This window comes from Crocuta crocuta, unplaced genomic scaffold (genome assembly GCF_008692635.1).
Source record: "Crocuta crocuta isolate KB4526 unplaced genomic scaffold, BGI_CrCroc_1.0 scaffold143, whole genome shotgun sequence".
In the NCBI taxonomy this organism is placed as follows: Eukaryota; Metazoa; Chordata; class Mammalia; order Carnivora; family Hyaenidae; genus Crocuta; species Crocuta crocuta.
This window is the reverse complement of record NW_027529175.1, coordinates 467,049-478,783: the sequence shown is the minus strand read 5'-3', so window position 1 is coordinate 478,783 and position 11,735 is coordinate 467,049. Positions and strand designations below refer to the sequence as shown.

The 11,735-nt window shown below is 59.4% G+C and overlaps 1 protein-coding gene across 1 annotated transcript in view; it reads right to left on the bottom strand.

The window, feature by feature from the left end:
- CACNA1I (calcium voltage-gated channel subunit alpha1 I) overlaps positions 1 to 11,735 on the bottom strand; it is an 81,977-nt gene that overhangs the window by 54,491 nt on the left and 15,751 nt on the right. Inside the window, exon 3 of the mRNA XM_077757882.1 lies at positions 9,550 to 9,647. Coding sequence (XP_077614008.1) covers positions 9,550 to 9,647 — 98 coding nt within the window. The remainder of the gene's footprint in view (positions 1 to 9,549; positions 9,648 to 11,735) is intronic.

The following is an 11,735-nucleotide window of genomic DNA, read 5'->3' as shown; positions in this document are numbered from 1 at the left end:
GGGGACCCCCCCAGCACCCCCACTCCTCCCCCTCACACACACTCTGCCCCCGCCTAAGCACCCTCCCCCATCTCCGCCTCCAGGGCTCCCGTTACTGTCACCCTGCCCAGGGTCGGGGGAGGGGGGTGCAGTGCCGGGTCCACTCCCCAGGGCAGCCGGTGCAACCGAGCTGGGATGACCTGCTTCCAGCTCCCGGAAAGCGCTCACACACACCCACAAGGCCATCTCTCCTTTCTTAGACCTCAGTTGAGTGGTCCTTTTTTCTGGCCCCCGGGCTGGGCTGATACCCCTGCAACAAGCTGCCACCGCCCTGCCCTGCCTCCACGGCGCTTATGACACTGTTGGCCTTCATCGGTGCATGGCTCTACCCCCTCCCCCAAAACTGACAGCATCCTGAGCCGGAGGCCCAGACGGGGTGTCCCGCATCCTCCAATCCAGCCCAGGGCCTGGCAGAGCGGCCCCCAAGGATGGCCACGAAGGAGCGATGGAGGGGTGGATGGATCCATTTGACTAATACTTAGTGAGGATCTATACGTGCCAGGCGCTGTTCTGGGCTCTAGGGGTGCATCGGCGAAAACAAATGAATATACACATCAAGTCTCCTGCCCTCAGGAGGAGGACGTTCTAGATACAGGAGGAAGAGACGAAACCACCTACATAACAAGTAAGTACATCGCCTCATCTGTTGGGTGGTGTTATGGAAACAGCAAGTGGAAGAGAAAGGGGTGGTCGCACCAGGCAGGGCCACGGGCAGGTCAGGGATGACCTGGGGGCCCCGAAAGGCCTCCCTCGCAAGACAGGACAGGGCGCAGACTCACAGGAGGTGAGGGAGCCAGCTGCGTGCACCTCTAGGAAGAGCTCTCTAGGCAGGTGGAACAGCCCTGGCAGAGACCCAAAGGTGAGGCTCAATCAAGGAACAGCCAGGGGGCCAGTGAGGCTGCAGGGGAGCAAACCAGGGGCTAGCGAAGTGGGCTGCCCGCAGATGTGAGAGCCCTGGCCGCTAGTCCACTGCGGGTCGTGGGCACAAGACAGACGTGGTCTGAGGACAGTTTGAAGATCACCCCAGCCGCGGGGGCAGATGGACTATGGCGGGCCAGGGTGGGAGAGGATGACCCATAAGCAGACAGCCTGCAAGATGGTGTCTAGTCACCCACATGTGACCTGTGCACATGCAGCTCTGGAAGGGGGGCCAGGCCTGTGGGCTCAGTGACCATATGGCCTGTGCATCCTGAGGACAGCCCAGCCTTCCCCTGGGACAGAAATGGGGAGCGCTGGCGTGGGGGAGGGGGATGGCAAGAGAGAGGTGGCCCTGCCCGGGCCCTCCCTGCCAGGCTTCCTGCGTGACTCTCGGGACTACCGAGCCTCCAGTCCATCTGTCCTTCCCCACTCCGCCCGGCCTCGCCTGGCCATCGCTCACCTGCTCCTCCAATAATCCACATCTGGCTGTGTCCAGATGACCATGACAGCAGAGGTGGGGGACGTGGCTAAATTCTTGAGCTGTTTTGAAGGCGGAGCGATTGATGGGATGCACAGGGTGGAGAAAGAGGGGAGATGGGGCATCTCCAAGGTCTGCAGCTTGAGAACAGAGCCATGGAGCGGCCATCACGGGGGCGGGACTCCGTTTTGGACACGTGTACTCCGTCGGGGTGCCTGGTACAGATCCACGTGAAGCCATCTCATAAGCTCGCAGGGTCTGGGATTCAGGGGCAAGGAGTGTAGCCTAGGACTATCATGTGGGTGGCATCAGGGTAGGGGAATTCTCTAGAAGGCACTTAGAGTTGGAGGCTAGAAGGAGACGGATGGCAGGTGGGCAAACTGACGGTGCTGCTCAATGTTTTCACCCCTCTTCACTGGACACCCCCAGACCAGACCCTCTGTTCCAGGGAAAGCTGGGCAGCAGCCGGCCAAGAGGGGGTGGCAGTGGGGGACCTGGTGGGGAGGGGGTGCTTCCTGACAGGCATCTCCCCTGGAGGTCCAGGGTGCTGTCTGCAGACAAGAGCTGTCAGCCCAGATTAGCGCAGCCACTCTGCCAGCTCAAGCAGAAAGAGCCAGACCTGTGCCAGCCTCTGCCAGGGGCACAGCCCACTGCCAGGAGAAAGGGTGCCAGGCTGAGGGCAAGAGGGGCCGAAGCTGCGGCTGGCCCAGGGGCCTGCTAGGTCAGGGGAGGGTGCTGAGCCACCAGGAGAGGCCGTCTGCTGTTCCTGCCACTGCCAAGGCCAGCTAATCAGAGGCACAGTGGGCGCCGGGGAGGCCCAGCCAGGCAGCATACGGCCGTGTGCTGTGAGAACACAGCTGCTGGCCCCGGCCCCGCAGGGAAGGGGCCTGCGGGCTGATGAGGGGGCCTCAGTGCCCTCTCCTGAGTCAGAAACAAATGCCAGCGGAGGAGTGTGCACCCCTGACCCTCTCCCCCAGGAGAGTGCTAATGCCCTACGGGGTGGTCCTAGCCCGTCCCCAGAAGGTCCCCGAACCCACTGTGGATCAGAGAACTCCCACTCATTCTTCAAATGCCCTGTCCCCCCTCCTCTGTAAAACCTCCTCAAAGTACACGTCATTAGTGATCCTTGCACGCAGCCCCTGCTGCCTGCACTACAGCCTGGGTCCCACTGGCCCACGGATCCCGGACAGGGTATCTGCCTGCGGAAACAGGGCTGTGTCTAATCTCCGTGGCCCCTTAGTGAATGCTACTTCGGATGAATGAATGAATGAATGAATGAATGAATGAATACATGGTGGCCACTCCCTTGACCTGGTATCCTGTCCAGGAATTGCTCCCTCCCAATTTGTAGGCTACAACTTGAACTTGATTGCAGGGGAGGGGCAGAACAGCTCTCACTCCACCCCCACCCCCACCCCCCCAAGCATTTCCCCTTTCACACACCTGGTGTCTGTTCCTGTTCCCAAGTCAGGGTCTCACCAGGTGTTCTGGCCAAATGTTTTCCCACCGACCTCCATCTCTTCCGAGAAGTCAGCAGGCCTGGGGAAATCGAACCCCTGCACCCATCTTCCCCGCTCCACCCCTCCCTACCTTCCCCATGGGGGCGGCCAGACCCTTCTCTGCAGGGTGGCTCGGGAACCCCTGTGGGTGCCAAGGACAGACAGCCCTGAAGTCCAAGGTGTGGCCTGGAGTGGAATTTTCCTTCAGCTGCCCCTGGGACCCAAGGAAACACACACTTGAAGTGAAACCGCCCGGATTTTCATGCAAACTCTGTTTCAAAGTGAGTCTCCCAGCGTCCTTTCTGACAGCCGCCCCACAAGGCAGAATCGAAGAAGGAATCCTGGGGGCTTCGTCATCCATCCTCAGAACGGCCGGCCCAGCCACAACCCAGCTGGGCATGAACCTGGGCAGCGAGGGCCAGAGCAGGCCTGGGGTGAGGGGCAAGGTGAGTCCAGGGCCCCTCGGCCCGACAGGCAGTCGAACACATGCCTGCAAGACCCAATCATCCGAATGCTTCTCATTCTGAAACCAGGGCTCTGAAGGTCTCTGAGTCTAGGATTCTGAGGCTTGAGGAGTCTAAGATTCTCTGTGACTCTCAGCAAGGTTAATTCCACCAGGATCCCCCACAATCAATGTGTGGTACGGGCACCTTACCAGGAGCCAGTGTTGTGGGAACATTTTGCTGCCCTGTGGTCTAGCCAGGAAGGGCTGGGACCCCATTTCATGGATGGGGAAACTGAGGCCTGAGAGGTGGAGCCACTGCTCCAAGATCCCAGAGGCAAACCCTAGTGTACTAGCTCTGGCTGCTGTGATCTGTAGCCCCAACACTGGGGCCCTCCTCCTTCTGTGCGAGAAGCTGGGATGGGGCGGCTCGCTGGGCACCTGTTGTGCCCCTGGGGTGCAGGTGAACTCATGTGGAAGTGCTACATGCAGACAGGGGACGGGAGCAAGAAGGGGACCCTTCCCCAGGTCCCGAAGCTAATTAACGCAGGACCAAGCTTTGAAGACTGGCAAGAACGTTCTGTATGAACCACTGTGCATCCCTGCCTCCTGCCCTGACTTGTCCCCATCAGGTCGCACAGAGCCCAGTGCCACAGGAGCCCTGGGCTCTTGACAGTGAAAGGGGTTGGGAAAGGGCCCTGAGGGCATCACTTCTGCTTTGACCCTGGATGTGGGCAGGGATTTTCCTGCTGTCCCGCTGATAGTGTGGCTGCTGGGGGAGCCCACAAGTCACAGGGAGAAGAGCAAGGGGCAAAATACTCTGGGGTCGTGAGAACACAGGTTCAAATCCCACCTCCCCCTGCCTCCACCCGCTAGGTGGCCTTGGGCAGTTTACTCAATCTCTCTCTGCCTCAGTTTTCCCATCTGTAAAGTGGGCGTCATAATGGTACCAACATCCTAGAGCTGTTGTAAGACAAAATGATACAGCCATGTAAAGCCCCGTGACAAGCTTGCCAAGTCCAGCCATTTGTCATTATTAGTAAGTCCCTAGACGATGTGGAAAGCTCACCTCCCGCCTCCCCACCATGCGCAGCCCACCCAACACTTCCACCTTTGCACTTGCAGGTCTGTCTGCCAAAACTGCCCTCTCCAAGCCTCTGTGTGCTTGGTGATTGTCTCCCCTAATCAGCCTCTGCAAAGATGCCCTGATGCCCCTGCCTTCTGTCCTCAGTGTTCTGGTACCTTCTCATAAGAGTGATGCCTACGGACCACTTACTGCACCCAAAGTCCTGTGCTAAGCTCTTTGCACACATGATGGCATTTCATTCTTACAAAGCCGTATAGAAACTGGTATTATTAACCCCATCTCACTGTTGGAAAAACAGAGGCTGGGAGAGGAGCATGGAGGCCCACGGCCCCACAATGGGCCAAATGGAAGGCCTGGACCAGACTCCAGGCCTGCGTGTGTAGAGCAAAGCTTCAGTTCCTCATCCCACAGCTGGGACCTGGCGGCGGCTTCCCCCAGAGCTCTGCCAGCTTTAGCCCCCTGTCCCTGGGCCCTGCCCTGGGAGCAGGTCCCCCACCCCAGGCCCAGCCCAGAGACCCCTGCACAGGGGTGGGTTATTGCTGAGCCATGGACTGTGAGCTGGACAAGTGGGTGGCCAGTGGCCCAGGCCGGGCTCGGCGTCCCCAGCAGCCTCCCTGAGCCTCCCTGAGCCTCCCTGCCTCCCTGCCTCCCTTGCACCACTCTCCACAGCCTGGGCTGAGGCACCCGTTCTAGATGTGGGCCAGCAACTCAGACTCAGGCGGCTGGGGGCCTGGCACTGACTACCCTGGTTTCTTACTGGAGAAAAAAAAGGCACGTTTCATATTTAAATGGCATTGCATGGCCAGTGGGCCTTGGGACGCACCACAACAAGCTTAAGGGGGGTGCAGGCTGAGTGAGAGTGAGGCCTAGAGTTAGTTGCCCAATGCCCGGATGGGTCCCTTTTAGAGATAACCCAGCCCCATCTTGCCAAGGCCCTGAAAAGGAAAGTGATTGATGAAGGCCACACCAAGGAACCAGGGCCCAACCTCCTGCCTCGCAATCTGGCGCTTCCTCTCTCCCTTCCTCCCTCCCTCCCACCCCAACCTTCTCCTCCAAGCCCTGCTTCCCTCTCTCCATCAAAGGCAGAGCAGCAGCCCAGAGACCTGTGGGGTGGGATGGAGGGGCCTATTTCACAAGGTTTGTAAAGAGCACCATGACTCCCAGGTGCCCCACCCATCTTGGGCAAAGTCAAGAACTACACATTAATCCAGCCCCCCCTCTTGCTTTCTGCGAGTAGGGAAACCAAGGTCCAGAGACACCAAGGGACTTCCCAGGTCACACAGCAGGCTCCCGGCAGAACCAACAACCAGGACTTGCATTCCCTGACATCCCAACTAAGTCCTCCTGGCTGACCATGCTGAGGCTTTGCAACCGGTGCCGTACTTTTTAAATCACAAGTAGCCACCCTGCTCTCCACGGTTTTGCAATTAATAGCCCGTAATTTCACTATTCCCAACTCTCTAGCCTGCCACCTAGTGGCCAAACTGAAAGCTACAGGCTATTGTTGAAGAGGGAGTCCGTGGGCAGAAGAAACTCTATAAAGACAAACAGGAGGCCTTGGAACGTTTCAGGGAAACATCTAGAGAAAAAAGAGGAGAAAAAGCAACCAAATCTCTCCAGGAGGCACTTCTAAGAAACTGTGCCACCCTCCCCATGCCACCCATTCCCTGGCGACTCTGGGCAGAGGACAAAGCTGTCCCACCCGTAAAGGAAGGGATGAACCAACCAACCAAGCGGCTCTAACAGCCTGAGGCTCCTGTTAATCAAATTCCTCCTCAGTGTGAATTTATCTTAAGGTCTCTTTCCAAGGGGAGCGCAGGGTGGTTTCTAAGCTGGGGGAGAGGATGCGTTGGGTGTAGTCTGGATCCAGAGGGTCTGTGCTCCCCACACCCCCCGGGGTCTGAGACAGATCCGTTGCCCTCTGCGAGGTACAGTCAGCTCTGAGCAGGAAACACATTCCCAGTAGCACCTATGAGCAGGCAGGAGGCCCCAGAGGAAGGGCCCCAACTCCTCTCTGGGCGCTCCAGGCCACGCAGCCTCTAAAATTGGAGCCTCTGGGAACAAGGGGCCCATCGGCGCCCTTCTCCAGAGAGCCAGGCAGGCTGGTGCTGGGGACCCGGAGGTGACCTCCACAGCCAGGAGCCGCCTAATGAGCTCCTCACTCAGAGCCGCGGGAGAGGGAGGAAGGGGGGCCATGGAGAGAGCAGGCGACACACGCCCCACATGCGCGGGCGCACGTACACACGCATGGTCTCCTGTGGTCTCAGAGAGCCTCGCACCCACATGCACCCACACGCGGACGTACAGAAACACCCCCCAAAAGAGTCCCACACCCTGTCCCCTCCTCTTCTCAAATGCCCTTCACATCACTGTTCAGGAGGTGCTGACTGTCAGATCCCAAGACCTGGGCGTTCGGAGTGCAGGGTCGTGTACAAACGCGTGTGTGTGACCCCCAGCACGTGCACATGAATATCGGGAAAGGGGTCCTGGCCCATGGGCTCCGTGGCCAGGGATGCGACAGTGGCCACATGGTGGCTGCCTCCTGAGAGCAGCCCCTGCTTCCCCTGGGACAGAAATGGGGGACACGGGGCAGGAGAGATGTGGCCTGCCCATCCCCCCCTCCAGAGCTTGGCCAGGCCACACGCTGGGCTTCCTCTATCACTCCCTATGGTGAGGCCTGGGCCGTCTGTCCATCTGTTCTCTCCGCCCCACCGGGTCCCGGCATCACCTGCCCACACCGCCGGAGCAGTCCTATGCCCGGCTCGCCCCCACCCATGCCCTCACTCCTGCCAGGCGTCTTTAAAACACGCCCCTGGGGCGCCCAGGTGGCTCAGTTAGTTAAGCATCCGACTCTTGATTTCAGCTCAGGTCATGGTCACACGGTCCGTGAATTCAAGCCCCGCGTCGGGCTCCACGCTGGCAGCTGGGAGCCTGCTTGGGATTCTCTCTCTCCTTCTCTCTGCCCTTCCCCTGCTCATGCTCTCTTTCTCTCTCAAAATAAATAAGTAAACGTTAAAAATTTTTGATAAAAATATAAATAGAACCCACACTTGCCTGCTTAATCCCCAGCTGCGTTGGGCCTCAGCTCAGACTCCGTCTTTGACCACCTGCCCTCCTCCTTCTGCTAGTCGTGCCCCACACGCTCCACAACGCCTGGGCACCTCTCTGAGCACCGACAGCACTGCGGCCCTGGCACAGGACAGCTGCCCAATACCCTGGCCCAGTGTGTCCACTTCATACATGTCTACTGAGCCACTTCTGTGCACCAGGCATCGTTGTGGGCGCTCTGTGCATGAGGTCCGCCTCGCGGCCAGCTTCCCCGTAAACAGTGGCAGGACATGAGGGAGAGGAACACACACTGCAGGTGTGCGGGGCAGAAACTTGGGCTCCAAGCTTCCTGCCGTGTGACCTTGGACTGGTCATGGCCCTCTCTGGACCCCCTTTTCCTCCTTTGTTAAATAGGCTAAAGATGGTTCTGAACTAGGAGTCTCGGAGGATTGGTGGGGGTAGAAGGGATAGAGAGAGGCTGGCACCTCTCTGGATGCCCCTTCCCTGCCCTCAAGAGTCTCCCCAGGGCAGTGGGAAGCAACCAATGTGGTATCACTGAACCGCTCCTCCCCCCTCGCCTATAGCTTTGGTTCTCATCACTCACCCCTACCCCCACCCCCCCTCCCAACCCCCTCCTTCAGGCCCTTCATGGTAGCCTGGGGGTTTCCCATCATGTCAACATTCATACTGGGGAGATGACCCTGTATGTGCGACCTTGAGACCCCAAGAGCCCCCAGGACCCTCTCCATACTTTGCCCAAGCGGAGCCAGGCTGCCCATCTCAGGATGAAGCTATGGTCTGGCCACCCTCCTGGCCACCCTGCTCCACAAATACCCTGAAGCATGGCGTCCACTGCCCCACCAGCATGGCAGAGTCAAGCCAGCCCCACAGGGCACTCACGGGGAAGATGGGTTGGGGAAAGGTTGACTGGACAGGGCAGGTGACAAAGCCCCAAGGCCCCAGGGCTGAGAACTGGGGAGTAAGGACCGCTCTGACCATGCAGGAGGAAGTGGTGCTAGGGGACCTCCCCTCCTCTGCAGATGGGGAGACTGAGGCTCAGGCAGGGAAGAGAAGCAAGGGTTCATATAGAGCCAGGGGAAGGGGTGGGCTCAGGACCGACAGAACTCCGTGCAGAACCCTGTCCTGCCACCAAACTTCTGTGACACCATGCAAGCCACTTCACCTCTCTGAGCCTTACACAGGAAGTTGAGAGGATCAAGTCAGCCATCGGCACGTCAAATACCGCACAGAAAGTAGGCAGGTGCTCATGAAAGTTCCTGTCCTCCCCTAACCGGGCTGAAACCCCACGCAGGCCAGGCGCTCCCCTCCTCCACTCCTTCCCCGTCCCCCATTCCTAACTCAGGGTAGTGGAAAGAACCCGGTTCAGGGAGTGAGGAAGCCTCCTGAGCAAGTTACTTCGTGTCTCCAAGTCTCAGTCTTTCCACCTCTATTTTCCCTGAGAACAGCCCACCTCCCTCACCGACGGATTATAAGACTTGTGAGAATTCGTGGGGATGAAAAGCTTTGAAAACTATGAACCCGGACAGATGTCAGAGCTTGTGGTTATAACATAACCTTTCAGCGCCGGGCAGGCGGACAGACGGACACATGGCCAGGTCCCTGCGTCGGTCGGCAGACATGCGGGTGGGTGATGGAGCTTGAGTTCTAAGTCAGCACAGCCAGGATCCCCTCCCCAGGGAAATGCCACTAGGCACTGTCCCTCAACCTAAGCAGCGTCTTTTCACACATGTGTCCACCTTGATAGCCACCCGCCCCCCACGAGGAATCTTGTCCCTGTAGCCAGACTCCCCGGAATATGCTGCAGCCCAAGTTCATGTGGGACTCAGAGGTGTCAGGACCGCCCTCCAGCATCTCCAGGCCCAAACACAGGCCCATGAGCCTGGTGGGAGCTGGCCCCCCATCTCTCCAATCGCTGGAGGACCCCCGTACCCAGCACAGGCCCTGGAAGGTGCAAGTCAGTGTTTTCTTGGTGCAGGAGTGGCTGGAGAGGGGCGGCAGGGAGGGGGGACCGACTCACTGGGCACACGGTTGATGGCTTTGAGAGGCCTCAGGACGCGTACGGTGCGGATGGCCGACAGGTTGATGTTCTGAAGGTCCAGAGAGTACTCGACCATCCTGCAGAGAAAGGGGGGAGAGTGAGGGCTGAAGCAGGAGGGACACTCAGGGCCGCGGACCAGCCCACGGCCCTCTAGCCACCCATGCACACCCATCCGTGGCCACGGCTGCCTGGAAGGGAGATGTAAGGAAGGGAGTCAGAATCCTGGCTACGTCCCATCGGCTGCGTGGCCCGGGCTGTTTCCTCCTCTGTAAGTGGAACCGATGGTATCTGCCCCCTCCTGTCCTGGAGATCCCAGAGATGCAGTGGAGGGCGGAGGGAATGGAAGTGCAGAGAACTTGGGTCCCCACGGAGGGCCCCACACTGTGCTAGGTGGCTCTTGCCCTTCCTTTCCCAGCAGCCTCTGATCTGAAGCAGGGAAGGTCAGCAGAGAAGAACCTAGGAGCTGGGAGACCCCAGGTGACCCCACGTGGTGACCGAAACCCTCACTGTGGGCACAGACCTAGAGCTTATATCCTGCCTTGTATCTCCCCGAGCCCCCGGGTCAGATGCCCAGATTTACAGATGAGGAGGGGAGCTGGAGGGAGGTGACATCACATGCCCCACGTCACCCAGCATCTGGGCAGAGGCTCAAGCCAGGCTCACACCACACCTGCCCCTCCCTCCCTGTTTTTCCAGTCTCTGAGCACAACTGCAGGCTCACACCGGGCCGGGCGTCACAGGCCACATTGCCGGGGATGTGACAGGCGCACTGTACTCCGCTTGCAGGCAAAGTTCACTCTCTCCTGGGCATGCTCCCTGCGAGGCGCCCGGCCTCCAGCCCTACTCCAGGCCTAGGTGCCGGCCGCTGTCCCTTCTGCCTGGAATGCTACCTCTCTCTTCTCCGTCCACTGAAACTGTATTCCTGCTCTAAGGTTCCGGGCAGGTGCCCCTGGAGTCCTGGAAGTTTTTCCACACTCAAGTCCACGATGAGCCAAGCCAGTCAAGGCACCACAGACACAAGTGACTCACACCCGGCCCCAACTGTCAGGAGTAGCCACTCGCGCCAGGGAGAGAGACTCAAAGGCACAGATGACACGGAAGCCCTCGCCGCGGCCTGAGTTCCCTCCTCCAGAACCTCATCAGACAGCCCCGCCCTCCCTCTCCACACTCATCCAGCCCTGAAGCTCCTTGGAGACAGTCTGCCTCCTCCAGGGAGTCTTCCCAGATTCCACAGAAGGCAGATCTCTGGGGTCTGCTCTGGGGTCTTCTGGCTTCCACCGGATCCCACCTGTTCAGTTGCTACCTGTCCCTGCTCTCCCCAGTGAAAGACAGGCCCCTGGGGCCTACAGCCTGACCCTGGGTGCCCGGCTCCCCAGACCCTTCCTCCCCACCCCCATCATCCACCCCGGGGCTCCAGCACCGCCGTGGCTCCACCTGTCACTGCCGTCAGCGGGAAATGAAGCCTTTTCCTACACGCCGCCGTGCAAACCTATCCAATTGTGGAGCCGCCGCCCCCTCCTGCTGCTTAAAGAATAAGTGAGTGAAAGCTTCTTTGCCTGAAATGCCTCCATCCAGCCCCCAGCTTTCTGGGGCACAGGCTCCGGCTCCCATGCTCGCTCTTGCGCTGTCTCTCTCTCCCTCCTTCTCTCACGCAGAGTCGCACACACCTGCACACAACCACCGGAATGCACGCACACTCACTCCTTGGACACCCTGATCCACGCACACTCCCGCCAGAGCCCCATTTCAGAAGAGGGGGTGTCACAAAAAAGTGACAGAGAGCTAGAACTAGGGGCCACCTGGGGTGCCCAGGGAGGGGAGGAGGAGGGGGAGGAGGGGGAGGGAAAGAGGCAGAAGTGGGAGGAGGAGATGAGGAGGGGGAGGGGAAGAGGGGTGCCACCAGGAGCAGCAGCCTAGCAGAGAGGGGGCTGCAGGCTGAGGGCGGCCCAGGGGCCGCGGATGAGGAGCGAGGGTGATGTGAGAAGGGGAGCTGCATGAGGATTCCGTGCGTGGGATGAGCCACCTGTCATTTTCATATTTTGTAGAAAGAGCTCTCCAGGCAGCCAGGGAGACGCGTGTGATGGAGGCTCTGTGGGGGCGGCACACGCAGGCACACAAACAGGCGCTCACACTGGCACGGGTGCACACGCACACACACGCACACC